The sequence below is a fragment of the Fusarium verticillioides genome, chromosome 1 (assembly GCF_000149555.1).
Source record: "Fusarium verticillioides 7600 chromosome 1, whole genome shotgun sequence".
Classification (NCBI taxonomy): domain Eukaryota; kingdom Fungi; phylum Ascomycota; class Sordariomycetes; order Hypocreales; family Nectriaceae; genus Fusarium; species Fusarium verticillioides.
The window spans coordinates 392,301-419,342 of NC_031675.1; the positions used below are offsets into that span (position 1 = coordinate 392,301).

Sequence of the window (27,042 nt, forward strand, 5' to 3'; positions counted from 1 at the left end):
CATTTACACTACGCTCAAGAAGCACTCTACACTACACACACACTTATAAAACAACGAACAACATCTTCAACATGTCGAACCCTACATACAAGATCGCCAACGTCTCCGAGACAACACTTGTTGACACAACAAAGCCTTCAACAAGTACCAAGCCTGGTATGTCTCTCCCACATCCTCTCAATCACCCCCACTAACAAACCAGGTCTTGAAACAACGCCTCATAAACCTTCACTCAAGGAAAAGATCCAGAGGAAGCTCGCAGGCTCTGTCGACCCTACAAAAAAGCCAGCTGATCCTTACAAGTCATGGGAAGCTCGATCAGGTCAGCAAGACAATCACTTCAAGCCGAATGCCAAAGCTAATGCGTTCCCAGTAGCACTGCTCTAAATGGACCGAGACATGACACCCTGAATTTTGGCTAGAGTTTTGGACGTATCGGAGCACGCTATGGTTAAACTTGTCTTTTTGTTTGTGTGTTGGCTCGAGATATCCCTGTATCAGAATGAACTGATCTGTCACTTTTGCCTTATGATCTAATAAAGTAAACCACACTGGTGCTTATTTCCATTCCTTCGGTCCCAACGTCAGCCCCAACCCAAAGTAAGCCCATGCCACGACTGCCGTGCAACATCGGCAGATGCGGGCGTATAAACCCCCCAGTAGCATAGCGTAATCGGAAGCGTCGGGGTAAGAATAAGCGCGCTTCTCGCATTCACTTCGAGTCCGAGACATCCTCTCTCTTGGAGACCTCCCACTCCGAGCGGAGGACCTCTCTCTTCGTGTAGATGACGCTCTCATCGGTCCAGAAGTGCACGCGGCTTCCAAAATGGTGCTGCGCGATGACGAAGATCTCCTTGATGGTGTCGATGACGGCGGCGTCGAAGACGCTCGTGCTGCGCAGGCTGTAGAACAGGTCGCAGTTGTTGGGGTCGGCGGGGATGCGCGGGTTGTTGGTGAGCGCGAAGTGGACGAAGCGCTTGTCGAAAAACTTGGGGAAGTCGGCGTCGGAGGGGAGGATGAGGAGACGGGCTTCTTCGTCGGTCTTGTAGACGGTTGTTAGGTCGTCGAGGAATTCGGCGTACCTCATTTTGTTCTCGGGGGTTGGGCAGAGGATGGGGAAGATGTCGAAGCCGCAGTCAAAAGACATGATGGGGATGGTTTGAGGTGAAGGAATGCGTTTAAGAGGGCGAGGATAGAAGAGGTGTTGCGATGGAGAGTTGGGATGGAGTTGAGGGGAGATGGATGTCGATGGTCGAGCAGCATTGCTTCGCGCTCCTGCCTGGCGCTGGCAGCGGCGAGCTGTTTGCTCCAGAATTTATGCAGAATTTGCTCTTAGTTTGGAGGCTTGAACAAACATCTAATCCATTTGACCAGACTCGCGACACTCTAACCTACAAATCTTGCTTCGAAACATGAACCATAAATTAAGCGTCATGTACAAACTTTCGCATATGTACATGTCCAAGAAAGGATTCAGAGGCCTACAGGCATGATAAAGCCGCTGCACTAGCAGAGATCACCTCCTTTTTGCCAGTTACAAGTGTAGATGGTTCGCGGTGTCAGGTGTCTGCCTCCCTTTTGTTTGCATTGGCGAAGGATGGCAAATGAAGTTATCGCCAAATGAGTGGACTCGAGATCCAGGACTTCCTGTGAGACGCACAAACGTATGAACGCACATCCGCAAAGATAATGGAGGTGAGGCTGATAGAAGTAGATCGAACAACATTTCTTGAAGCTCATAGAAGAAGTAGTCCGCTGAGTGCGACATACAGCTGCATCCCGAGTTCAGGCTCTTTCTTCATTATTGCAACTTTGCAAGCAAATGCGCCACGACCAAGTCTCGGCTCAAATGTAGCGACAAAAAAATTAACCACACATCCTCCACTGGATAAATGGCTAAAGATGCGAGATTCGGAGACAGAAGGGCTCCCCTACTCCCTCAATGGACTCAAGCTTGCACCACTCATGGAGTTCTTGAGTACCTAAGGTAACTTCCAACTAGATCATCTAGGACTGTGTGAGTGAGGCTTGCATCAAAGCGAGATGGGAAATCCTGGGATCCAACGTAAGGAAATGCTGGCAAGATGGATTGGACAGTCGCGCATAATTGCTGACACCTCAATGCTACCGACCAGCATCCTTCAGAATCCACGAGCCTGACCAGAGCATTACGTCCAAGTCTGACTGATGAGCCGGCTATCTCATGTAAGGAGGCGCAGGCTTTGAGCTCAAGTGTGTCTGATCAACGGGTTCATGAACAGCTTTCCGTACTTGTATCTCTGATGCCTTGCTTGGGATCAGAACAGCATTGCCGGTGTTATAGATTTTCGCTGAATCGGTTGAGCTAATGTGTGTTCAAGTCTCTCCTGTCATGGCCCTGGCTGACAAACAATATTGTAGAGTACAAGTCCTCGCTTTACGCTCCGTCCAATGGGACCGCGTGTCTGAGTTGAGAATGGGGTCAAGGCGAAGCCCAGTCTCTTGACAACGTTAGATGACCCAGAGGTGCCCAATGACCCTGTCAAATGTAGGAAAGGTTCGCCTGTAGCTTACTATCATTGGGAGAGCACTTGGCCCAATCTTTAAGGTTGAGTTGCGAGTTAATGCTTTATCGGGATATTGGTAGAGCTGGGGGCTTGTAATCGAAGGTAACTGGGACAAATGTAGACAAGAAGACTCTAGCCAAGCAGGGCTAGAGGTCCAACTTCCACGACATTACTTTCCTCCAGTGTTTCCACCACCGTCTCCATCGCTGTAACCTTGAAGTCCATACTCCTGCATAACTTCCTGACCTCCTTCTCCGCCTCCTCAACATCTCCAAGTGTATAATACCCCCACTGCTTATTACACCGCATCCTATGCATCCCATTCCAGTACCTAACTCTTTCCCCAAAACACTCCTTCGCAATAACGAGTACCTCGAGGACATGAGCAACAGCCACTTCGAGTGGTAAACCACCGTCTCCGAAGCTGAGGCGGAAACTTAGGAAGTAGTTACAGTGTTCAGGATTGGCGGGGATTTTAGGGAACTTGGGGAGTGTGAAGTAGTAGAAGGCGGCGTCGGCGTCGGCGTCGGCTATGAGGAGCGGTTTAGAGGTGAAGGGATGGAGTCGGGAGGAGAATGTTGTTCTGAGGCGGGCGAGGAAGAGAGCGTAGAGGGATTGGTTGAAGGGTGTTGGGGGGAGAGGAGGGTAGATGCTGAAGCCACATTCGTACTCTACGGTCATTTTGTGAGCTATACTTGTGATGTTAGTACAATTCTGAGATGAAGAGAAGTAGAGAACTTGCCGGTTTAGCGTAGTGGTGATGGTCAACGGTTGTACTTCGAGCCGTAGACGGAGACTCGATGCGTGACGAGACGAAATAAGGGTCGCTGGCATTTCTCAACCTGGCAGGATCTCAGGTAATAGACAGCAACATTGAAGGTCAATGTTTTGTCGAAATCGTCCGTCTGTATAACGTGATGTGTTCGTTGTCAGGTTATCGCAAAGCCCATCTCCACATTTGATGTTGTCGTCAACCCATGATGTTCTTTGTTCAGACGAGGCGACCATGTGACTTCTTTGAGGTCAATTCGACATCTGTTCCAACACAAAAAAAGTATGATTACAAGTACCTATATGAGGAACCCCGCATCGGAGAATTAATTGACTTGTTGCGTGATCGTGACAGAGCTCGTGAAGCAAACTTAACGCAGCAACAGGGTCATCCACGATGTTAATTTTAAGCCTCCCGACCGCCCAGCCATTGACGCCGCGACGAAACACGTAATAAAAACCTTGACACCTTCTCTACCGCCCAATTAGCCCTTAAAAGCACCATCACTCTCCATGTTCGAACGGCTCCGCCCACAAAGCCTTGATATGTTCATCATCGCATGTGACCGACAACTTGTCGAGTTGTACCGTCAAAGGTTCAAAGGAAAAAACATAGCTTGTTGTGCTCTTTACCTACGGGAGGACTGCTGATGGAACCAAAACTGCGAGACTGACGTGATAAGAGGGTTCGGGCAACGCCACAAGATGATCGAGGATGAAATGCGCGTCAAGGGAGAGGAGAAAGGGGAATCCGCAGGGTATTGAACTCCATCCTACGGCATCGCGGCCTTTGATGGAGGCGAGTTGTACCATACGTGCTCATACGGTGTTTCCCGCGCCAGTAACAAAAGGCTTGTTGCTTAGATTATTCTTTGACTGTGGTGTTGGCTCTGGAGGACCTGCGCTGACGACGAGAGCTTGCCATGCTGTAAGCGCCACGGTCACTTTCGGCCCACGATGGCTTCTTCGGCTTAAGTTCAATTTCGATTGTGAGACCGGTACCATGCTACGCCTACATTTATCCAACCATGGTGCTCATCACGCAACTTTAACTCCACTTCCTCCAGCAAGTTGATCAATACCAACGAAAGCATACCTCAGAATATGCGGCTCTATGATATGCCCCAGGCCGTGCTCATCTCATGCATTACCTTGACAAGACAGTTATTTCCAGGAAGGGTACATCGTTGCTTAGCGTCACAGAAGAAAAACGGTGGAGGCGAAATACCCAGGCCTCGGTCTCGGAAAACCTGATACTGTACGAATTGCGTGCATTAGATCAGATCAGATGACGTTCCATCTGATAAGATCATCTCGGTGAGCGATTTTCACAGACCCGTTGTTACCAGAAAAGCAGCCAATTAGACAAGTAGGCGATGACATGTTAAAATTCAAGGGTCCCCACGAGTTCAAGGCCGGTGCCGGACATGACGATGCCGAGGTTGTACTGTAAATAATGTCAGGCACGAGGATGCTTCATAAATGCATGGTGATGAAGATCTTTGAAGGATTAAAAGATACGTGAGTGAAGGACCTATCAGTAAATGCCATATCAAACTGCATGCATTTTGTCTCACAGCGCATCGCATCTCAACCACATTGGACGGTTCTTCACCCCACCATCAAGCCCCGAATTTGGTGATAGGCACATCTAGCCCACTTGAGTGGCTCCCGCATGGACGCGGCCCAAATCAAGAAGGCCGATAAATTTATATAAGTACCCAATACGCCGCCACAAAAAACCTGTTCTTTGCTCACACAGAACTTTTACCGCAGTATGACTCTCTTCATCAATGGCAAGATCCTCTCGAGGACTGTCGCCAGTTTGGCTGACGAACCTACCTTTGCTGAGAGCATGTACATAAAAGACGGCATCATTCAAGCCGTCGGTACGAAAGATGAAGTACAGGCCAAAGTCACAGGGGATGATGTTGTCACGCAGGATCTCGCGGGGAAGACGGTTCTGCCGGGTTTTGTAGATGGGCATATGCATCTTTTGCTACTGGGCCAGTCGTTGAGAAAGATTGCGCTGGAGGGATGTAAGAATCTGGATGATATTCTTCACGAGCTGCGCACGTACGCAAAAGCGAATCCGGATGTTCCGCGGATCATGGCAAAGGGTTGGATGCACTCTATGACCCCGGATGGAGTAACGGCCAAGATTCTGGATGAGATTGACGAGAGGCCGATTTATGTTGATACGAAGGACATGCACTCGACGTGGTGCAATTCCGCGGGCTTGAAGGAGATGAAAGTCGCTGATATGGAGGATCCGCCGGGTGGTATCATCGAGAGGGATGAGAACGGCAAACCATCTGGTGTTCTCAGCGAAGCGTCCATCCTGTCGATTGTCTGGCCGACACTTGCGCAGCTTGCGTCGAATGAGGAGCGGATTGAGTGTATGCTCGCTGCGTTCAAAGCGTACCATGCGTCAGGATACACGGGGATAATCGAGATGGCGATGGATGAGTACAGCTGGGAGAGTCTCGTTGAGCTGAAGAGGAGATATCCCGATGTGGCCATGCGTGTTACGGCGTATTGGATCGTTAAACCTGCTGATACAGTTGAAGAGCGTATGAGGCAGGTTGATAGGGCGATTGAACTTGCGAAGCAGTATAGTCTTGAGACGTCGCCTGATCTTCGCATCGCGGGTATCAAGATCATCTGCGACGGCATCATCGATGCATGCACGGCATATCTCTCAGAACCGTATTCTTCAGTTGCTTCACCGCCGCCGTTCTGGTCAAGAGAGGATCTGGAACCAGTGGTTAAACAGGCCGCTGATGCAGGAATCCAAATAGCCCTTCATGCCATCGGTGACGCAGCGATTCACATGGCGGTCGACATGCTCGAGAAGTACGGCAGGCCAGGAGCCAGACACCGAATCGAACATCTCGAAGTCTCATCCCCCGAAGACGCACAACGCCTTGGTAAACTCGGCCTCACAGCTTCCATCCAGCCCGTCCACGCCGACCCAGCCATCCTGCGCGCATGGCCACGCCTCATCGGCCCCCGTCGCGACCGCGCCTTCGCATACCGCGAATTCGCCGACTCAGGCGCCCTCCTCGCCCTGGGCAGCGACTCTCCCACGGCGCCCTGGAACCCCCTGCACAACGTGTACGTGGCGGCTACACGACGTTCAGCGCGGGAGCCAGACTGTGAGGAGGTGGTGAACGAGCATTTCAAGCTTGGCGTCTGCGAGGCGGTAGTTGCAGGGTCGCAGGGCGCGGCGAGGAGTGTTTTTCAGGATGGGAGGGTTGGGACGCTGGAGGTGGGCAAGTTTGCGGACTTGGTTGTGGCGGATATGGAGTGGGATAGCAGGACGTTGTTGAGGGCTGAGATTAGGGAGACGTGGTTTGCTGGGAAGAGGGTTTGGAGTCTTGGGGGTTGATTGATGTTGGGAGCGTGGTGTTGGTGGGAGTATAAAATGAGATAGACAATGAAATGGGTGATCTTTGAGACTGTTTGGCGAATTGAGTACGGTGAGGATTGATACTGGAGTTGCTCATTCCTGCATGTTACGTCGATGTTGTCAATGTGCAATGTTCAACATTCAGCTATGTTCACATATCTCCTCGTCATCTCCATCTCAATCCATCACCACCCCTCAATCAATGACGCACTCAACTCCCTATCAAAACAATCATCAGCCCATCTCTCATCTATCAGATATACAAACACGCCAAGTTTATCTCTCTGCCCACGAGTATCTCCAAACCTAACACCCTATCTCCTCCTTCGCTCCCAATTCTAGCCTCCGCTTTCTCCACCGCCCTCCTTTTTTTTTGTTTTCCGCGGGAAAACCTAGGCACCACCAACCAACCCCATCAGCTCATTCCCCCGCATCTTTTAGTTAACTTACCTATCTCAGTACAGTGGATGCACTGAGGGAAACAACCCCTGGCTAGCGGTATCTCAGCACCTCCACTCAAGTTCTCAACTTATCGCAACTTTGGCTCCACCTACTGATACCCCAGATCATGAATCGTATAATCGCCCCCGGGTTCAAAAAGGGCGCTCAGTCGCTGCTTGTTTCCATCCAGCAGGACGGGAATCTCTCTCGATCATCTCCTCTCTGATCACTTGCAATACTCATCATGGCTGATAAAAACGACATCGAGGTGGACAAGAAGATCATCCCTCTTGACCACGACGACGTAGAGGCAGACATCAAGAACGGCACCGTCACTGACCTCGACGAGGCAGAGCTCTTCCTCCAGCAACATGGCATCGCTCACTCCCGTCTAAGCGAGCTCATGGCCGATGAAGACGCCCTCAAGAAACTCCGCAGAAAAGTCGACTGGTCTCTCATGCCGCTGCTCTGCGGAACGTATCTCCTTCAATATGTCGATAAGCAAGCCCTCGGCTACTCAGCTGTCTTTGATCTCTTTTCAACGACTGGCATGACTTCGGATGAATACTCCTGGATGGCGTCCATTTTTTACTTTGCGTACCTGGTAGCTGAGTGGCCTGCTTCGTACCTCGCGCAGCGTTTGCCAACAGGTACTATCGTCAGCACGTTCGTTATTACCTGGGGTTCTATTCTCTGCCTCACAGCAGCATGTCAAAACTTCGCTGGTCTAGCAGTCTGTCGTTTCCTCCTCGGCGCTTTCGAAGCTGTAATCACACCAGCCTTCATGCTCATCGTCTCGCAATGGTTCCGTCGTGAGACACAGCCTGCGCGCGCAGGTCTATTCTACTGCTTCAACGGCTTCGGCGCCATGTTTGGCGGTATTCTCTTCTACGGCGTCGGCCAAGCGAAGGGTTGGGATGTCTGGCGGACCATCTACGTGCTCTGCGGCGGACTGACCATCTGCTGGGGTATAGTCCTGTTCTTCTTCCTGCCCAACAACATCCTCACTGCGAAGAGATTCAGCGTTGAGGAGCGTGCGATGCTGATTGCGCAGAGCGCGAGGAACAAGACTGGTGTGTTTAATAGGAAGATCAAGTGGAATCAGATCAGGGAGGTCTTTGTGGACTCGCAGATCTGGTTGCTGTTCTTCTTTGTGCTGTTGAATGAGGTTATCAATGGTGGTATTGCGAACTTTTCCAAGCTGATTGTTAAGGGGTTCACGCATGATGCGCTGTTGACGACGGCGTATGGTATTCCGTACGGTGCTTGCAACGCCATCTTCATGTTTACGGGACCGTATGTTGCGTCCAAGTTCAAGAACGTGAGGACAATCGTCATGTGTGTTTGGCTTCTTCCCACGCTCATTGCTGTTACGCTCTTCTGGCAACTTCCTCGCTCCAACAAGGGCGGTCTACTCGCTGGTTACTACATGGTAAGTCCCCAACCTTCCTCAATCGCACCCTTACTAACTATTTAGTGCGCTTCCTTCGTCGGAGCCCTCATCGTAGCCCTTCAAATGCCCGCCTCAAACGTCGGCGGCTACACAAAGCGAACCACCGCCACAGCCTTTGTGTTCCTCGCATACTGCATCGGCAACATCATCGGTCCCCACGGCTTCATCGGCTCCGAAGCACCAATCTACCAGACCGGCTGCAAGCTCATTATCGGCTGTGTAGCAGGCCAAGTCGTCATTGCGATTGCTCTGCGCTTCGTGCTCATCCGTCGAAACCGTCTTCGTGACGCTCAGGGTCCTGTTGTGGAGGATGAGAATGCCGTGTTGCAGGATCTCACTGACTTTGAGAACCCCAACTTCCGATACTCTTACTAGTTAGTTGTGGGAGATGGTTTATGATGTCATGAGTGTTTGTTTAGTTAGTGTTGGTTAGACTCAATTGAAGCTTTGGTCCTTGGACCCTGCGTACCCCGGATTCGGTGATGACTCGGGAACCTGTGCGTGAAATCTGGGGTGTTCCACTTTGACACTGGTTTTACGTAAAGGAATCAATGTGACCAGATGGTTATGCACGATGCTAGGTTATTGATCCCAGGGTTTCTTGGCAAGATGGGGTAGACATGGGCTAAGTTAGTCGAGGTGATGTTTGTTTCTCCGGACTTAACACCTTCACTTGTTCGACGGAGTCATACACTCTGAATCAACAGTTTAGTTTCATTCGACGTCTGTCTAGTCCTCCCACTTTGACGAAACCCTCCACCAAAACTCACACTGCTCATCCCCCCATGTAAAGTCAACCAACTCAGCTGCCTTACCAACCCCCGTCCCCCCAGCCCTCTCATCGTTTCCCCTTCCCAGCAACATCGTCTTTCCCTTCCCTCCTTCAAACGGTGCCCACTTCGGCCTACTTGCAAACTTGCCCTTTATAGCGTTCGGATCGCCCTTTGTGATGAAACCAGTACAATACGCGTGGAACTGCCCAGCTACTTCTCTCTGCGCAGGCGAAATCTCACGAACTTCACGGTTAAATGTCTGATAGCGCATTTGATCACCGTGATTTGCGCCAAAGAGGGCGGTCTTGTTGAGTGCCCAGTGGTATAGATACGCGGGTTCGGCGTTGGGGTGGTATGTTGACCAAATTACGGTTTGGCGGACGGGGCATGTATATGCGTAATGGCCGTATGCTGTCTCGAGGCGTTTATACTGTGATCCTACGCCAGGAATACCACGAGTGTCGAGATGTGGTGAGTCAGGGTTTGTGGAAGGATCAGGATACAACTTCTCAAGTTCCGCAACCTCAGCCTTTGTGAGATGCGGGAGAAGCTCACGAAAGAAGCCCGTGAAATCTTCAGGTTTATCGGCCGTTCGGGGAACGTAGAAAGCACCCTCGTTCGCAGCTGAACCCGTCAATATGGGAACTCTGTGGAACTTGCCTGACTTCCATGCTTCAATAGGTCGGCGTGAAATGACGTCTCCGTCGATGACAGGCTGCCATGCCCAACGAATAGAAGGATCTGAACGTCTAAATACCTCTTTTCCTGCTCTGTCCACAGTCTCTGAAGGAAGTCCTCGAAGACAAGTGAGGATCTTGGGGTCTTTGAGGTTCTTGAAGTGTGAGCATGGTGTCAGGTCGAGAAGTTCCCGAAAATGCTGGGTGTTGAGAGCAGCGTTTGGAGGATGGACTGCGCGTGCAGTATGAGCTCCTGAGTCCATGATTGCTTTGTGAAATAGCTTCCTGGGCTGATTGATGTCCATAATAAGATGTCCGATCTGTAATTGTCAGTAACAGCTTGAAGCAAAAAGGGAGGCATCTTACACCGTGAGCTGCAGCACTCAGTCCCATGATTGTAACATCGTCAGGATCACCACCAAACGCAGCAATGTTCTCTTGAACCCACTCAAGCGCAACATACATATCCTTCAGTCCGAGGTTCAGCAGACCTTCTTTAGCAGTCAACTCAGTGTTCAGTCCTCCGAAGACACCAATGCGATATTGCATGCTAACAGCGATGTATGGCTCTTCTGAGAAGGCAAGCATGGTATGCGAATTATGCATCCTCGCAGCACCACGATTGAACGCTCCTCCAGGAATCAAGACCGCAACGGGAAGTTTCCCCTTGCTTGGTGTATGGCCCTTCTTACGCCAGATGTTGATGGTGAGACAGTCCTCTGATTCATAATCTGGTCCCAGAATGGGGTCTTTGAGGAAAGGAACAAGTTGTATGCCAGGACATCTTCAACGGTCAGTACCAACTTCATCATGATATTTTGGGAACTTACCTTGGTCCTAGATAGTAAGCTTCAATCGTCTCATTACTCTCACCCACAGGCTCAGCGTGTCTGAACCGTCGTTCACCAACCGGAGGCACCGCATACGGAATCCCCATGAATCCCTCCAACGGTTCAGGAAACGTCCCGTCATCAACAAACTTCCCAATAACAGTTCCCTGCTTAATCCTCACGGAGGGCAAGGCCTCTGGTCCAGAACGTCCAAAGACATCAGGATACACTGTAAACGCAGCGGCCAAGATGACAGGCAATACAGCCAGCCACGCCCACGAACTTCCCTTGCGTTCAGCCATGTTCGATTATGATAACATCTAATCTTGAGCCATGGTATGCTAGCTACACGATCGTGCTATTTAGATAACAACCATTGGCACTTTTCCGCCGGGCATAACGTCCAAGTTCCCCGGATTAGTTCCCCGAGACTTTCCTATCTGGATGTCTTGCAAGGAACCAAGTGGGAACGCTGATGCACAGAGCTTAGAGCTACGGCTGTCAAATTTGAGATCCGTGCTGATCGGCGGCCAAGCTTAGGCTCCGAGACGATAAGTTATCAGGGAGTTGGCCGCGGGAAACTTGCACCCTTGTCGAGATAGTGGTGGAGTCTGATCTGAAATCCGGGGTAAGCTGCATGCAGGGAGCTTTGACGACCAGAACAACGGCAGGCCAAGAGACGCTATGTATTTGATGATATCAGAAATATGCTGCTATGAGATCAACTAGACCGACCCACGTATGCTGTCTATCCAAAAACGCCAAGATGATGAGATGCCGAGATAACATGCTAACTAAATAACAATTCCACGCTGGGACCATCCCCCTCTACCTTTCCAGGCCCAGATCAGTAACCCAACAGCAACCCACACAGTAACAGTCTCAGCCCAGTAAGTCGGAGCATAGCACTGCTCACCGTAGCAGAACAAATCGCCACGCTCTTCGCCCCCAGGCGCAGACTTTGAGTTGTTCGCGCCGTTCTGATACGTCGCTGAGTAGACGAGGCCCCAGAACGTAGAGCCTGCAGCGGGAAGCATACCAATGATGCCGAAATTCGTAGCAAAGTTCTCTACGCCCCAAATGATTGTGACGATCAAGGGAGTAAGACTAAATATCGCGCCGTAGCCTGCGCCCACGAGACCTGAGACGAGCCAGAAGCGCTCAGCGTGGTTTTGGACGAGGCCGGATGCGAGGATCAAGAGACCGATTGAGAGGAGCGTTGCAAAGAAGGCCATGAAGGCGACGCGGGAGATGGAGAAGCGGTTGCTCACGGCTGAGCGAGCATGCGGTGCTTGAACATGCTGTGTCTGGGGATACGGTGCCAGAAGATCAGTCAGAGTACCGATGAAGATACGAGAAGCAGTGTTTGTGACACCAAAGATGGACACGTGCGTTGCCGCTGACGTCCGATGGCTTAGACCTTCCATCTCAGGTGGTGTCAGTGTACCGATGATTGTGCCCAGGTTGTTGATGAAAGCCTCGCCTGGTCCAACGATCAGGAGGAATGCCAGAGCAAAAGGCCACATGGTGCGGTCAGACAGAAACGAACGCGTTTCAGCGTTGAGGACCCAGTTCTTCTTCCACTGTGCATCGTCTTTCGACGGATCAAGCAGCGCTGAACCCTCGGTCTCATCACCCGTCGCACCGTAACTCCTCTCGGACCTGCCGAGCAAAGAGCTTCCATCGAGTAATCCGCTCTGCTCCAGCTCCTCGATAGCCTCATCGATAAGCTCATCCTCATCCACGACACGGAGGGTGAATGTACCCAGCATACCCATGGAGAAAGTCAAGATGGCGAGGAAGAGGAAGAAGCGGAATACATCCAAGTCACCCTTGGACCCGTCTGGCCTCGTCTCAGTGAACAGACGAGTTCCCGCTTGACTCAGCCACATAGGACTCAATCCAAAACAGGTAATCGGCGTAGCAAGCGCCAATCCCCGATACCGACCCTTTCCAAAATTCTTGGCGCAAGATGACACAGAAGCCATGTAAAGCGCACACGTCGCGATACCAATACACACAAACGCAAACATCAGAAACGGAACGGACCAGTCTCCATTGACACGATACCCAGGATGACTCCGATACTCCAGATCCAACTTCCGATAAACACCCGCTGCGATGCCATACCCGCTGCCAAAGAGGATTCCTCCCCCCAGCGCAAGCGGCTTCAGCCCAACGCGATCGCAGATATACCCGATGAGCGAAATAGGAAGGTACAGCGCCACGGAGCCAGCGATAGCGACGGCGTTGACCTGGAACTGCGTGTAGTGCAGGCGGGACTGGAGGAGGGGCGCGTAGAGGGAGAATACGACGATGGAGCCGCAGGCGAGGGCTATGATGTTTGCTGCGATGAAGGCGATGAGGCGGAGGGCTTGTTTCTCCTTGTTTCGTCGCGCGCGGGAGGATGAGTCGGAGGACGAGGCGTAGGAGCTGTGTGTGGAGGTTTGGTCGGCGTCGATGCGCGTGTCGTCGGGGGTGGGAGACGACATAATAGTGAGGTTAGAGGATGTTGAGGAGGGAGAGTTTAGGGAGATTTCATGGTTGGAATAGATAAGGTAGATAGAGTTGGTGAATGTGAATCACGTCAACTGGGACTGGTCCATCGCGATCCCACGTCATGGGTCATGCTCCGAATTCTACCCCACTATTCTGCCGAGGTCGGACAGAGTTCCGGATCAGTCAGAGACCGTTATCAATCTTATCAATCTCAAGACTTGACCACGAGCTCCTCAAGCTGCCTTGATGTTTGGCTCTTTGAAAAGTGACTCATACGTTTCACCGGGTCAGACGCAGAGCCAGAAAGCCACACAGTAAGTCAAATTTGATTCGCGGCCAGTAAACTTAGAACCCATATCTTGGTCGCACAGTTCGTGATTCGGACTACCCTAGACAGTCGCAAACAACAACCGTACAGACTGTCAAGGGGCAAGGAATAGTCGAAATATTGTTGTGTCTTGTGCCTTTGACATCGCCGATCAAAGTAAGTGAGGTTCTGTTGGTTGTGTGTTATTCTTCTGCTTATGCGTGTGCTTTAAGTTGATCGTTGTGACTTGACCAAAACAGCACCATAGAATGGACATCGCACAGTAAAAAGTCAAGGTGAAATAACAACAATTCGATACATTTCCCGTACAACACTAAATCAATGTCTATTTTAAATACGAGCAATAGTATCTAGGTCGATAATGAAAAAGGCTGATCTGCGTTGGGCTTGTTGAGGTCGAGCATATGAGGCTGCTTGGTAATGAAGAAAAATACATGCGCGACACTCAGGAACAGCTGCACAGCATTCGCCTCAAGCCTTCTGTCACTCCTCCTTGCCACATGTAACCCGAATGATACTTCCAACGTTGAGACCTTGGCACGACATGACCGAAGACGACCAACACATCCAGTGATGAGGGTATGATCATCAAATCTCGCCGGCTTTTGGCACAGATCAGATCGGCGAAATGATTTGCCGTCTACTGAATCAACCGAGAGGAGACAATATCCTTCACCATGTCGTGATCTGAGAGCAGTGGTCTTTTCTGGGGGCGGCTGTAGTTATCTTGAGACTCAGGACCACCTTCATTGCTCTCGGAGCGGTAGGCTTCTGGTAGTCGCTCCCACTGATAGCTTCGAATCCTCCCAGCGGGCTTCATGCAGAGTATTTGTGGTCGTTGTTGGAGTGAGATACATCGTCCTTGTTTCGCCGCTCGATTATTGCTTGTCACCCGGCGAGTGGGCATTGAACGCGTCGGTAAAGTAAAGGGATGTGAAGTGTCGAAGTGCCTGCGAGGAATTGGGTGCTCTTTGAGGTTTAGTTTGGGATCGTCGGTATTGGAGGTTAAACACTCGACCGGGCTTCTTCAGTCGCGGCAGGACGGTTTTGGGTCGCGTAGCATTGCGAAAAAGGTTGTTTGTTTTCGTGACCACTCTCTGCGAAGAGACATGACATACTGTGAACCCGGAAATGGAGCATTGACCTGTCATTGAGTATTCTGCGTCGATGAGGATTTTCCGGGGATAGGATACGAAGTAGATCTACCGCTCATGTTGAGGGTGATGATGGACAAGTCCTGCATGGAACTATTAGATGTTGTACAACATGAACCCGTGAGACGCTTACCTTTGTAACAGCGCGTTCAAGCTCCACAAATTGATCCAAGAACCACGACATCGGTTTCAGTGTTCAGGCCAAGCCCAATTTCCTTTGTTGACTCGCGGCACTTCATTGGAGGTTCGTGTCGCCTTTGTTCGAACAACAATGAAGAAGGGGTAGTCGCCGGGAGAGGTGGCTCGAAGGTGGCCGACGGTGTGTGATAGCGTCTCGCATGCTTCCAGCAAGAAGGAGATTTGGCTCCATGCTACTCCCCTGTTCGTGGATGTAGAAGGCCCTAAAACGGCGAAGCGAAGTGAACCATATCGGGCGCTGCGGACACTACATGTTAGAACCTTCGCAATGTTTCGGAGCGGGCTGCAACATACCGATGACAAAGAATACACCGGAAGTGTCACTGACAGGGAATGGGAACGAAATGAAGTGATGGGTGTCGCCGCACGTGAAAGAAGGAAGCGTGTAGAATGAAGTTGGCATAACACATCACAAAACCTTTTGGGGTCACAGGCGAGAGCAATGAAGAGAGAATTAAGTGAAGATGAATGTTTCTTGTTTAGCTACAGACTACTTCTCCTCCCCGACCACCGGACCACCTCTTCGCACACAGATTCAGTTGCTGTTCAACATATATCGATATGGAAATGGCCGTACGCGGCACCCGCTTGTCGAATTGGCGTTTGGAGCACCCACCATCCATCTCCTCATCTTTGACGACGGCACCGTCATCGTCGTCCATCTCCTCATCCTTGACGGCCGTGTCCATATGCACTCTTGGAAAAGTGCGTGCAAAATGGTTTTGTGGTTTGGTGGCCGTGAGTCGATTTTCTTGTCGCTAATCCATGATGTGATTGTCGTTCATCGTCAGGATCACCGACTTTGAAGGTTCACCAGGCAATGTAATTGAGAGAGCAAAGTGACTCTAGGTTGAGGGAGGAATGATTGTGCGTTTGGCTTGGGTCGCGAGCGAGCAAGCCATGTTGACGGCCACTTCCATGCCCTAGCGGTGTTGTTGGCCCTGCCGACCTCACTGCGAAAAGCGCGACTCTGCGGTTTCGTGGCGCTCCCAGTCAGGCTCATTGATGACAGAGCACCTGATGCGTCCGACATTGCGGATCTGTCCGAGCAGTTCATGATACACCGTCGCCACCCAGTAACTTGTCGCCAGCAGACATTGTGGCATAATGTCTAAGGTGTGAGCCAGATGTGTTATTTGCAGTTGAGACTTGTGGCTGAGAGCGTATTCCGGCAGACAGAACTCAGAGGTTATGCTGGATAAATGTTAGATGCTGAAGGGGGAGGCAAAGGAACGTGGAGTGAAGTGACCCGAAGGGAAACATCACAAAGAGAAGGGCGACATACCTTAGGTAGAGAAAGCAAATGTAGGTTTGGTAGCAAGCTGGCTTCAGGTTGTATAAACGAAGGATTGTTTGTGATCGGGTTGTGAGTGAGCAAGTGATGTTGATGCTCCCCATCTCCTCGTAGGCGAGGTGGTAGCAGGCGATTCTTCCACGGTGCTCGAAGCGCGTCGTGGTATTTCGCGTATTGTAAATTCAACACGAGCGGGTTTGAGGTTGAAGAAGGGATGGGGAAGAGAGAATGTAGCCAAGGTAGCAAATTGTCCTTAAGTCGAGGAAAGAAGTGGTTGCGTCGTGAACTGAGGTTACGAGTGAGCAAGCGATGTTGACATCGGCTCACACCCCCTCATCCTTGACGACCACGTGGCTGAGCTTCAGCAATGAAACTGTCCAGGGCACCAGGGCCCTTGCAAAGGAGTGCCGCCGGCTTTTCCAGTGCAAGAAAATCTTGCAGACTTCCACTGCGTGTCCCTCTGTACAGCTTTGCAGGCTCCGGCCGCGGCAGACCCAACATCCATGGAGCGTTCGATCTTGTGCTCCGTTCCATGACGTCCATTGAGCGCTCAATCTTGTGCTCGGTGCCTTCACCATTCCTGATCAGCAGGATGTCACCGCCCCCAAGAGTGAGGGCGGGAAGATGGCTTGCACCTAGACAGAGCGACGAGCGGCGACCATGACGTCGCCGGCTCGCTCAATGCGATGCTCAGTACCTTCGCCATCACTGATTAAGCGCGCCGGGAAAGGGCCTATTGAAATCAAAGTTAGCTCATGAATATGTCACTCAGTGTTATCTACGTACCGCTGGTCACCTCAAACGAGGGAAAGTCACCTCAAGTGAGGGAGGAGTGTTGGTGCCAATCAAGAAGCTGGTAGAGACTGGTCTCATAGGCATCTTCTTCGTCGGTCCATAAACACAGGCATCCCCAATACGCTGTCACGCCGAAGCATGCAGGATGGCCCTGGACCTGCGTACCCGCTTGTGTACATATGCATCTGTTCGTGGAAATGCAGATGAGGATGTTGAGGCACATCCATGTACGTGAAGCCACCTGGAGCAGCAACCGGAGCCATAGCCGGAGGCCGCATGTGCTAAGTTCTGCCTGCCAGAATAAGCTCTCAGCCACAAGTCTCAACTGCAAATAACACATCTGCCTGCATAACCCATGGGAGGCATAGGAGGAGGATATTGCGGGACCATGTGTGTATATGGTATCGCAGGCTGGTATGTTTGCTGCTGAGCAGAAACGACGCCCTTGGGCTCGCTCTGTGGCACCACTCTTTCGAGACTTGCCACTCTTCTCACGGGCCTCGTCGGTCTCGCGAGTGAGCGTTCTACCGCGCATGATCTCCTCGGAAGCGTAGGTTTCCTTGAGCTTGGGGGGTTGGGAGCGCGCCCTGGGAGGGGCCTGTTGAGGTGTCAAGTCAGCTTCCACGAACATGCCTCCCAGTGTTTTCGACTTACCGCTTTTCACCATCACCCACTCCAATGTACTAGCCCTGAAAATGGATGGCGCTCAAGCGTCTCACCAATACCTCGCGCCAACGGTCGAAATACCAAACAGACAGGTATCTTCAGGGTAAATAGACTGAGCGTCAAATTCTCGGTGTCTGTTGTCGATGGCTCCCATGTTACTGGAGCGGGACGCCATAGAGGGTGAGAGCCCCGTCTGGTTGGATGCCAAATCTCTGTAAAGTTCCTTCGACGAGTCGAGTAATTTGGGAATGTTCCGTCAGGGTGGTGATGGGTCGAGCAAACTCGTTCATAGGCATAAAACTGTCTATAGGCACCGGCAGTACCTGGTTCGTCACGACCCGAGTGGTGAGCTCAACACTGTCTTGGCTAGCTTGACGAGGGTTGTTGTAGAGGCAAGAACCGTTTTCAGGCTGGGAAATGTTGTCTTTTTGTATCAAAGACGGCGTGCTGTGGACTTCTGTCAGCAAAGTTCAACTTGAATTCATGCTCAAAACAGTAACTACCTCTTGGAGCTTAAGAGCGGACGGTTCCTCATCGGATCCGCCCTTCTTGGCCTTTGCGCCCAGCTTGCGAGCTGAATTGGAGAGCTGGTTAGTGTCATTGATCATTGCGACCAGTGGGGAGGATAAACTTACCAGCAGTCGCCTTCTTGACGACAGTGAAGGGGCACTGCCGTCGTTAGGCTGAGCCTTGAAAGCCTCGATCTTTTTGTTGAAAAAGGTCCACTGGCGCCCTAGTAGGGCCTGTTGGAGCCCCAAGGTTAGCTCATGCAAACATGCCTTAGTGTTTGTCACATACCCAATTCACCTCCCGAAGAGGGAGGGATGCCAGCGTCAACTTCCTTCAACAGGCTGCTCAGAGGCAAGTCTCATGCAAGTAGCGCGCCATGTCAAGGCCTGTAAGGGTGTCAAAGTTAGCTCCTATAAACATGCTTCTTAGTGATCACGACATACCGCTGTCACCTCATTACGAGGGAAGCATGTTCAATTCACCCATGAATGGGGACGGTGCCTGCCCTGAGAGAGGGCGGGAAAACGATGCGGAGCGTAAACGATAGCACAAACTGCGGCATCGGAAGAAGCCCAGGGTGTTGTCGTTCGGCTGTCGTTGGTGTTTCACCCCTAGAGCGGGGGGCAGAGATCACCCTTGGTGTGGGGGAGTAGCATACCCGTGGGGTGGGGGAGCAGGAGGGGGGAGGTAGAGAGTTGGTGAATCAGTGACAACGCGTTGAATCAAGAACACGAAGCCTGTTGTGTTTCGAAAATGCAGGGAAAAGTACAGCAGGTGAAGAGGAGAATGGGATGGGATGAGGGGAGGAGCGAGATCCGCTTGAGAGGCGGTCTCTGTCACCCTCAGGTGTGGGTTACACTTCAGAGGTGACACTCAACGCCACGCGAATTTGAATGGGGGGATGAGCTGTGGTAGTCTTCGAGGGCTGTCAACAGGAGTGACGCTGACTTGCTCGGATCCAAAGTAATCAGGATTCTGAAGAGTTGAGGAATACAGAAGAGAGCATTTGATGTCGGAGAGTGAGGTTCAAGACCCGCCTGAGAAGCGGTCACTGTCGCCTTTCGACGTAAGTCACACTCCATAACTGACACTCAGCTTCCACCCGTTTGAAGGGGGGCAGGAGAGCACCCAATGCTGAAGAGTCGATGACCGGATCCGCCTCAGAGACGGTCCGTATCGCCCTCCAACATGGGTCTCACCCCGCAGCTGACACTCAGCAATATCACCGAAGTCCGAAGACCGGGGAAGGCCTCATCTGTCGAATGTCAGTGTCAAGTGTCACGAAGATGGTTGAAGAGCGTCACTCACGCGTTGAGCCTCTGCTGGGTCCGGTGCGCTCTCGACGTCCCTTGAAAATCCACGAGTGGAAATGATTCTCCCGCCAGATTGTGCTGCACAAGAGGTCAGCGTTGATGCTTTTGTTCTAGAGCGTCATACTTACTTGTGAGTGATTGCCGGCCAAGGCACTAATGAACCTGAGCCAGTCACTCCGTCTTGCTCAGGAGCCACACTCACTTTGACAGTGAGCGTTAGCCGGCCAAAGCTACGATGAGCCTGAGCGAGCGGTGCCCATGATACATATGGGACTGGACGATGAAAAGTCAGCTCAACTCCGGATGCAATCCAAGAGCAGTGGGATATTCTTGGAGAAAATATACCTTTTTGATTGATAGTTAAAGCTTATGACATCTCAGCGAGACATATCAAGCCAACACAGTGAAAAGGGAGTGTGCATATGGGGAGTGCAGTGCGCAGTGTAAGAAGTATTCTTTGGGGTGAAGGGGGTAAGAAGTGTTTGGATGAGGAAGAAGGGAAAGGAAATATTTTTGTGTGCGAGGAAAATATTGGGAGCTTTTATTGTGAGGGAGGAGGCCGTGAGGTGACAGTGCCAGAGGAGGTGGATCATGTGACCTGAGCAATGCAGAAGTCCCTAAGTCCCCAAGTTCTACAGGAGGGGAACTTGCCTTGGTAACACTCATTTCTCAACTTGTGAAAACTCGTCTGATCTCGTTTTTTTCTCTGACACTCACTAATTCTGATCCATCTACACGCACAAACGCGTCAAAAACCTGCAACCATGGATGAAAATGACAAGTCCTTGCGCGCATCCTCCCGGAAAGATGAGCTAGATGCTCTCTTCGAAACATTCTCACCATTTGATATCCTTTACCTTAGGAAGAAAATTTCTGAGACCACGATCACCCTTGCTGGATTAGAGAGGTTACCCCCAGAGATGATCTGTGAGATTCTGAAATATCTTGAGTTTGATGACTACCGCGCGTGCCTTGCCGTCAGCAAAGGCTGGAAGGCAAAGTTCGGAGCCAAAGAGACAATGGCCCAAGCCCTTCATACTTTCTTCCCTGGCCTTATCCCCTTGAACCCCAATGATCACCCCCAAAAGCTGTTCTCTATTGAACTAGCAAAGCACCTCAAGTGGCGGTACCCTTACGACAGTCGCACCTGGACGCCTTGGGATCTCTCGACCACCAACTTTTTCTCGCGGCAGACAGCCGCGGTTCACTCACAAGGTGTTCCGTGGGCATTTCTCTACAATAAGGGAAAGCTCGTATGGCAACTGTCAACACATATCATCATTATCGACGACATCCGCAAGGCGAACCGGGAGAGATTCGCCCCTCTCGCTAGTGCCATGAGAGGGGCGCGATTTCAAGCGGCGGCAATCAGTGAGCACTTCTTGATCCTCCTGGAGCTGTTGCCAGGTTTGAGAAAGATGTAAGTGCCTTAGCATTTCTGTTGTGAGTAACCGCCGACTGACATCTCTAGCCACGTTGCCAAGATGGATACCAGGGGTGCCTGGGCTGAGTTCATTCTTCCCGCCGGTCTCGACCACGCATATGTAGATCTGAGAAAGATGTTCTTTGTCACCGCAAATGGAAAAATCTTCAGCTACAGCTGGCGGGAGTCTCTACAAGAAATCGACCTGTCCGGGATTGGACACCCCTTTGGACCCCAGCCAGGGTGTTATGGCTTAGCGCAAGTGCTACCACATCCTCAACATGATGATGTTTTCTTCGCCGTCTGGGCGCTCTCCCACACTGCTCGTGGTAAATTCAACGATCACAAGTTTGCCAACATCCACTGACTCCAATAGAATTGAACCTCTGTACCCTGAAGGTGGTCAAGTTCAAGGACGGAAAAATTGTCGGCACCAAGACCAAGGCAATCCGCAACCCTCTGCAAAACCCACAGGAGGGCTGCAGCGAACTCACCCGACTGGCAATAACCTTCTCTGCCCGCAAGTCTGACGACCACGGCACCTACACCCTAGCCACCTACCGCTTCCAAGGCACCGAAAAGAGAAAGCTCGAGCTCTGCGGCTGCTGTGAGCCCAAGACCTTGAAGGGAGATTGGAACGTCATAACCTTCAACCTCTTCACAGAGTCCTTCAACGACTACGAATTTCTCTCCGCAGAGCCGGACCTCCGCTGGAACGGCGATGCTCGGGCCATGCAAGGCCAGAAGAATGTGAAGAGATTGACCGACACCCACTTTTGGAAGGGTGATCTTGTCATTGCATCATCAATCACATTTGATGAATTGGGACCTCACGAGTACGCTGAGTACTACACGGAAACCCATATGGAGACCCTCCGGCCCTTGGGCAGCCCCCTCGCGCCAGTACCCCAATGGAGACCCATGAGACACGCCGACCCCGGGCAGGTTCTGAGAACTAAAGTGTTCCAGGACGACGACTTTATAATCTTGCCTAGCCTGGGCGGTCTGGCGTTATACAAACCAGAGAAGACGGCCCCGGACCCGGGCACCTTATTTGATCACACCCTACCATTCCAAGACATGGGACACGAAAACCTGCCGCTCAAATTTCAATTTTGGCAGAATGCTCGATTTATCGAGCTTAAGCACGAGGAGGATCCGGAGGAAGAGGATGAGGAAGGGGACGATGAAGACAGTGATGATGGTGGTGACGACGGTAATTAAGGAGGCAACGTGGTAGCGGCGGGCTGCCCCCATCAACAACCGCCGCTTTCCAGACTCTGGCCCCCACTACCCCCAACCATGGTAGTGTGGGTGCTGCGGAGGATGAAGATGAGGAAGGGGACGATGAAGATGGAGGTGGTGACGGGTATGACGGGAACCAAGCCCGCCCCCGAAGCTGTCGCTGTTCCTCAAGCCATCGGCACTCGTCTGCCCGACTCTGGCCTCCACTACTACAACCCTGGTTTCCGCTTTCCCGACTCTGGATCTCGCTATCCCAACACTAGCCCCTCCCATGTTACTAGTCTGGTTCCTCCCGAATACCTGGGAGTGCGGATGATGCTCGAATGCTCCCTCATATCGAGGTGACCATCCCTCTTTTGAGGTGACCATCCCTCTTTTGAGGTAACCTTCCCTCATTTGAGGTGAACCCCCTCTCCGTCCCGTCAAGCGGGCTCATCACCGCTTCGACTCTCGCATCGTCTCAGTTGCGTTGCCGCGCAAAACCCACATCCAGGTGCCGGAATATTACCAGTCCCGACCTTGGCAGTTCCAGCTGCCAGCTTGGACTCGGTCACCAACCGTCGCCGTATGGCGTCAATTGCAGGCCTGTCTCAGGAGGAACAGGAGTTTCTAGAGCACCATCGCCTAGAGGACTTGCTTAGGCCAGTCTGGCGTGCGTCCGACTCGAACATCGTCGGTGGACATATGAGAGGGAGCAACCTGGAGGGTGTGCAGCCTATTCCGACCTTGGCAGTCCCGACTGCCAGCTTGGACTCGGTCACTCCAGTCCAGTCTCCGGAGAAGTACGAGTCTGGTAACGCAGTTCGGTTCGCTCCGTCGCGGCACCCTGCCGTCTCATGCTGGGTCATCTAGCTGTGCAGTCCCCAGAGGAATACCCTGCCGAATCTAGCAACATAGTTCGGTTCGCTCCGTCGCCGAGCACCCTGTCGTCTCATGCCGGGTCATCTCATGGTGGTGTCGCTATTTTCTTTACGTTCACTGGTAGAGGCTGGACCCTCCTTTGTTATTATCGCGGCCGAGAGCTTAAATCAGTAGACAGAACTTATTTAAGGAGAGTTCGGTTGAACAGGTTGGAGATCGGTTGGAAGTATTATCTTGCTATTGCCCTCAGAGATTGACTGGACTCCCCATCGAAGGGGCCATCAAAGATCGTGAGGAAGAGGACGGCGAACCTGGCGTTGACGGAAGGGATGCACAATACCCCTAGATATTTGTTATTGGTGTTTGAGATTATGTATGGAATTTGTATTGAGATCTTCTTCCACTGTTTCTTCATTCGTGACTTCTTGAGTGACGTGCCAAATGTGAACATGACGACACCGGAACGAGATAGCGCAAGAAAAATACGGGATCAATTCATCTACGGTACTAACGTCGACCCTGTGTAGCCGCAGTAACTTGCGCCCACCAATCATTAATCCCCTCAACATCACACCAATCCATCTCAATCGGATTCTCAAACCACCACCGTCCATTCTTGCGATCACTCTCATACTTCTTCAAACTGCCCCCATCAAAACGATGGTTCTTCACACCCACAAGCAACACCGCACTTCCAACTCGCGGAGTAAAAGCTTCCGGATCCAAAAAGACAGTGAGGTGGACTTGCTTTGACGTAGAGGGATCTGCAAGGCGTACACTTCGTTGTCGATATGGTGGGATATTCGAGGGCTCAATGGCAGAGAGGGAGGAGACTATGGCGAGGACGTTGCAGGACCAGTTTTGGGCGTAGGGAAGGTGGGGGATTTGGCGGAGGGTGGTGAGCTTGAGGGGAGTTTGGGGATCGTGCCAGTCTCGGGGGAGGGCGATGGCTTGGTGGGATGTTGGTATCTCTTGGGTTATCGCAGTTCTTTGTGGGGTTTGTGGTCTTCGGGGAGCCTCAATCTTTTGTGGTGTATTCGGCTTCTGCAATGCCTGCAACTTTTGTGGTGTTTGTGGTTTCAGTGAAGGTCCTGCCTTTTGCGGCGTTTTCGGTTTCTGTAGTGTCTCTACCTTTTGCGGTGTTCGCGGCTTCTTCCAAAGTGTTGCTTTGGTTGGTGTCTGCGGCTTCGGAAGTGCCACCGTCTTTCGTGGGGACTCAATCTTTTGAGGTGGAGGTGCCTTCTGCGGTGTCTTGGGTCTGTTGGCATTCATGAGTCTCTCAAAGGCTTCGAATGCTTCTTCAGCTGCTGCTTCATCAACATCATCAAACTCCATGTAATCCTCGAAGCCTGATTTAGGGGGTCCATTGGCGGGAAGATTGGGCTGATTGGGAGCCGGCTTGATCTCTGGCTCAGGTTCTGACGCCGATTTGGACTGAGCTGCCAACTTTGCTTGAAGTGCTGGTGCCGGAATCTGTGCGGGGAGAGGTCCGTCTTTCTTTTGGAGTGCTCGATATGTTTCGTTCCAGCCAACTGTGATGAGGTCTCTCACCAAAAGCATCACCATGCTACCATCACCAACCTTCTTCCACTTGACATCGAACTTCTCACACCGGACATAAGCTCCCAGGGCGATCTCCCCCGTGGTGACGAAGCGGTGCATGTCAGGCGCTATTATCGCCTGAACACAGAACTCTCCATCACCAAGAAGAAGCCGAATGACCTGCCATCGTCCAGATCGCGAGACAGAGATGCGATCAACGCCCTCGACAAGAAAGATGCTTCCGGGGACACAGTACTTTGTGCGTAGAATCTCATTGACAACGGGTCTGAGTTCGAACGGTTCGCCTAGAAAAGTGTTGGCGGCGGGGTTGAGCTTCAGCGATCTTTCAGGCATGTGTGACGATCCATCTGTTGTTGATTATGATGATGTTGTTGATGAGATGAGATGAGTAAGTGCTGAACTAGCTTACAAGCGTGAATGAGGTCAGTATGCAGTTATCCACTATTCACTCAAAGCGGGGTTTGTTCACAGAACACTCATCACCTCAACACATCTCAAAATGAACAGTCCGTACGCCAAAGAACTCACCGTCGCTATTGGCGCTTTGCAAAAAGCTGCTCAATTGAGTCAATCGATTGTTTCCGATAAGGACAAAGGCGCAATTGAGAAGGACGACTTGAGTCCCGTCACAGTCGCCGATTTTGCAGTCCAGGCGCTCCTCACAGCGACGGTCAAGAATGCGTTTCCAGAGGACAAAGTCGTAGGAGAGGAAGATGCTTCGGACTTGAGGCAGAATTCTATGTTGATGGAAAGGGTCTGGCAGCTTTTGGAGGGTGTTGCTGGGGATGAGGATACAGTGTCACTGTGCAAGTTGCCTGAGAGCAGGGAGCAGATGTGTGACCTTATTGATGAGTGTGGAGCTAGTAGCCCGTCTGCCACTGGGAGAACTTGGGTGTTTGATCCGATTGATGGGACGAAGACGTATCTAATCGGTCAGCTTTATGCTATCAATATGGCTTTGCTTGTGGATGGTGAACAGACTGTTGGGATCGTTGGTGCACCAAATTTGTCAATTGATGCAAAGGCACCTCTTAAGAACGAAGACATTGATCCCACTGGCGAAGGATGCATTTTCTTCGCTGTCAAAGGTCACGGCGCTTACATACGCCCCCTGCGATTTGACCAACCCAGGAAACTCCCACTTTACAGCAACAAAGACATTAGCCTCGTCACCAGCTCAACAGTCGACTCCGCCCTCTCCGGCATTCACGAAATCGTCGCCTCGCGTCTCAGCACTGCTTATCCAGGAAACGACCTCCTCCCTTGGGTTCTTCGCTGGGCTGTTCTCGCAATGGGTCTCGGCAACACGACAGTCTGGGTTTACAAGCGCCGAGATCGATACGCTAAAGCTTGGGATCATGCAGGTGCCATGTTACTCTTTGAAGAGACTGGTGGAAAGATCACAGATGTTCATGGGAAGAAGATTGACTTGACGGCTGGGAGGAAGATGAGTGCGAACTTTGGGTTTGTTGCAGCAAGGGAGGATCATGCGGGGGTTTTGGAGGCTGTGAGGGAGGTGTTGGTCGAGCAGGGAAAGGAAGAGTTTTTGAAGTGATGGAGGACTGAGAGGTGATTTTCTGCTTTTGGAAGAGATGGAAAAGTGTATTTCGCAGAGATGCTTTGGAAGAGATGGTGTCTTGATCGTGTAGAGGTTATTTATCGTCAAAGGTCACGTCCACTCAAACGCACCATGAGATCGACGGCTCAATTGGATGGCTGGTATAAGTACGGTTGTCGTTTCGAACGTAAACATGTAGTATATTAGGCCCTTGGGTTGTAGCACTGAGGGTGGCGCTGGAGTGTTGAGTGAGTATTGTCCTCAGGCTGGTCAACGAGATAACGATGCGTGTAAATTGAACTAACCTCTCTCTTCTCATTTAAGCCCTCAGCCACAAGTTTCAACTGCAAATAACACATCTGGTAACAACTTTGAACTATCGACCTCGTAGGTACATACTGAAGCTTCGTACGATCCATCAAAGAAAGTAAACAGGTAAAAAGAATCACAGTATACCGAGTTATGTTACTGATGATTTGCTTCGCCAAACTTTGCACCCCGCGGTAGCTAAGGCACTCGGTTTGCAGCCGTGGGCATCGGGTAGCTGCGTAGAAGATGTAGAAGACCTTTCTGTCTGACAATAACTCAAATTGCGGTCAAGGATATTTGGATGATGAAAGAATGTTGCTGCAAGGAGGATCCAATTGCTCCTTTCCCCCCAGAATAACTTTGTGGGAGGCTCTCCCGTAACTCGAACATTGCGCCTCTGTGCCTGGTTTATCCGGACTCAAG

At 51.3% G+C, this 27,042-nt stretch overlaps 13 protein-coding genes across 14 annotated transcripts; 6 read left to right on the top strand and 7 right to left on the bottom strand.

The window, feature by feature from the left end:
• Positions 1-71: 71 nt before the first annotated feature.
• FVEG_16673 (hypothetical protein) lies at positions 72-387 on the top strand (the record flags this gene model as incomplete). The annotated part of the gene is made up of 2 exons (XM_018905916.1): positions 72-156; positions 203-387. The coding sequence occupies 2 exons, from the start codon at positions 72-74 to the stop codon at positions 385-387; spliced, it is 270 nt and encodes an 89-aa protein (XP_018756860.1).
• FVEG_09815 (hypothetical protein) lies at positions 165-1,330 on the bottom strand. The gene has a single exon (XM_018898892.1). The coding sequence runs from the start codon at positions 1,145-1,147 to the stop codon at positions 713-715; it is 435 nt and encodes a 144-aa protein (XP_018756859.1). The 5' UTR covers positions 1,148-1,330; the 3' UTR covers positions 165-712.
• A 13-nt stretch (positions 1,331-1,343) lies between these two features.
• FVEG_09814 (hypothetical protein) lies at positions 1,344-3,570 on the bottom strand. Its single transcript, XM_018898891.1, has 2 exons — positions 3,289-3,570; positions 1,344-3,235 (listed from the first exon to the last, which is right to left on the bottom strand). The coding sequence occupies exon 2, from the start codon at positions 3,225-3,227 to the stop codon at positions 2,679-2,681; it is 549 nt and encodes a 182-aa protein (XP_018756858.1). The 5' UTR covers positions 3,228-3,235; positions 3,289-3,570; the 3' UTR covers positions 1,344-2,678.
• Positions 3,571-5,076: 1,506 nt separating this feature from the next.
• On the top strand, positions 5,077-7,141 carry FVEG_09813 (amidohydrolase ytcJ-like). The gene has a single exon (XM_018898890.1). The coding sequence runs from the start codon at positions 5,095-5,097 to the stop codon at positions 6,706-6,708; it is 1,614 nt and encodes a 537-aa protein (XP_018756857.1). The 5' UTR covers positions 5,077-5,094; the 3' UTR covers positions 6,709-7,141.
• Positions 7,142-7,299: 158 nt separating this feature from the next.
• Positions 7,300-9,082, top strand: FVEG_09812 (hypothetical protein). The gene is made up of 2 exons (XM_018898889.1): positions 7,300-8,602; positions 8,648-9,082. Exons 1-2 carry the CDS (start codon positions 7,415-7,417, stop codon positions 8,996-8,998), a joined length of 1,539 nt encoding a protein of 512 aa, XP_018756856.1. The 5' UTR covers positions 7,300-7,414; the 3' UTR covers positions 8,999-9,082.
• A 270-nt stretch (positions 9,083-9,352) lies between these two features.
• Positions 9,353-11,205, bottom strand: FVEG_09811 (triacylglycerol lipase; the record flags this gene model as incomplete). Its single annotated transcript, XM_018898888.1, has 3 exons — positions 9,353-10,393; positions 10,440-10,857; positions 10,904-11,205. 3 exons carry the CDS (start codon positions 11,203-11,205, stop codon positions 9,353-9,355), a joined length of 1,761 nt encoding a protein of 586 aa, XP_018756855.1.
• Positions 11,206-11,697: 492 nt separating this feature from the next.
• On the bottom strand, positions 11,698-13,395 carry FVEG_09810 (transporter MCH1; the record flags this gene model as incomplete). The annotated part of the gene is made up of 1 exon (XM_018898887.1): positions 11,698-13,395. The coding sequence occupies one exon, from the start codon at positions 13,393-13,395 to the stop codon at positions 11,698-11,700; it is 1,698 nt and encodes a 565-aa protein (XP_018756854.1).
• A 1,890-nt stretch (positions 13,396-15,285) lies between these two features.
• Positions 15,286-15,771, bottom strand: FVEG_16672 (hypothetical protein; the record flags this gene model as incomplete). The annotated part of the gene is made up of 2 exons (XM_018905915.1): positions 15,286-15,320; positions 15,660-15,771. 2 exons carry the CDS (start codon positions 15,769-15,771, stop codon positions 15,286-15,288), a joined length of 147 nt encoding a protein of 48 aa, XP_018756853.1.
• A 1,240-nt stretch (positions 15,772-17,011) lies between these two features.
• Positions 17,012-18,445, bottom strand: FVEG_09809 (hypothetical protein; the record flags this gene model as incomplete). Its single annotated transcript, XM_018898886.1, has 4 exons — positions 17,012-17,109; positions 17,163-17,192; positions 17,667-17,769; positions 18,341-18,445. The coding sequence occupies 4 exons, from the start codon at positions 18,443-18,445 to the stop codon at positions 17,012-17,014; spliced, it is 336 nt and encodes a 111-aa protein (XP_018756852.1).
• A 1,979-nt stretch (positions 18,446-20,424) lies between these two features.
• On the top strand, positions 20,425-22,307 carry FVEG_09808 (hypothetical protein; the record flags this gene model as incomplete). The annotated part of the gene is made up of 3 exons (XM_018898885.1): positions 20,425-21,080; positions 21,132-21,412; positions 21,460-22,307. The coding sequence occupies 3 exons, from the start codon at positions 20,425-20,427 to the stop codon at positions 22,305-22,307; spliced, it is 1,785 nt and encodes a 594-aa protein (XP_018756851.1).
• Positions 22,308-22,436: 129 nt separating this feature from the next.
• On the top strand, positions 22,437-23,180 carry FVEG_16671 (hypothetical protein; the record flags this gene model as incomplete). The annotated part of the gene is made up of 2 exons (XM_018905914.1): positions 22,437-22,669; positions 22,793-23,180. The coding sequence occupies 2 exons, from the start codon at positions 22,437-22,439 to the stop codon at positions 23,178-23,180; spliced, it is 621 nt and encodes a 206-aa protein (XP_018756850.1).
• A 472-nt stretch (positions 23,181-23,652) lies between these two features.
• Positions 23,653-25,123, bottom strand: FVEG_09807 (hypothetical protein). Of its 2 annotated transcripts, XM_018898884.1 has the most exons (2): positions 24,321-25,123; positions 23,653-24,248 (listed from the first exon to the last, which is right to left on the bottom strand). In XM_018898884.1, the coding sequence occupies exons 1-2, from the start codon at positions 25,083-25,085 to the stop codon at positions 23,697-23,699; spliced, it is 1,317 nt and encodes a 438-aa protein (XP_018756849.1). In that variant the 5' UTR covers positions 25,086-25,123; the 3' UTR covers positions 23,653-23,696. The 2 variants fall into 2 exon arrangements, with proteins under 2 accessions (XP_018756849.1, XP_018756848.1); XM_018898883.1 differs by having other exon boundaries at positions 23,653-25,123.
• Positions 25,124-25,216: 93 nt separating this feature from the next.
• FVEG_09806 (hypothetical protein) lies at positions 25,217-26,639 on the top strand. Its single transcript, XM_018898882.1, has one exon. It carries the CDS (start codon positions 25,252-25,254, stop codon positions 26,305-26,307), a length of 1,056 nt encoding a protein of 351 aa, XP_018756847.1. The 5' UTR covers positions 25,217-25,251; the 3' UTR covers positions 26,308-26,639.
• Positions 26,640-27,042: the final 403 nt, after the last annotated feature.

What these genes read in the sequence shown, in the direction of transcription:
- FVEG_09815 (XM_018898892.1), bottom strand. Translation starts at nt 1,147, where the DNA reads ATGTCTTTTGACTGCGGCTTCGACATCTTCCCCATCCTCTGCCCAACC.
- FVEG_09814 (XM_018898891.1), bottom strand. Translation starts at nt 3,227, where the DNA reads ATGACCGTAGAGTACGAATGTGGCTTCAGCATCTACCCTCCTCTCCCC.
- FVEG_09813 (XM_018898890.1), top strand. Translation starts at nt 5,095, where the DNA reads ATGACTCTCTTCATCAATGGCAAGATCCTCTCGAGGACTGTCGCCAGT.
- FVEG_09812 (XM_018898889.1), top strand. Translation starts at nt 7,415, where the DNA reads ATGGCTGATAAAAACGACATCGAGGTGGACAAGAAGATCATCCCTCTT. An exon ending in TACTCGCTGGTTACTACATG is followed by an intron (nt 8,603 to 8,647) that starts GTAAGTCCCCAA and finishes CTAACTATTTAG; the next exon opens with TGCGCTTCCTTCGTCGGAGC.
- FVEG_09807 (XM_018898883.1), bottom strand. Translation starts at nt 25,085, where the DNA reads ATGCCTGAAAGATCGCTGAAGCTCAACCCCGCCGCCAACACTTTTCTA.
- FVEG_09806 (XM_018898882.1), top strand. Translation starts at nt 25,252, where the DNA reads ATGAACAGTCCGTACGCCAAAGAACTCACCGTCGCTATTGGCGCTTTG.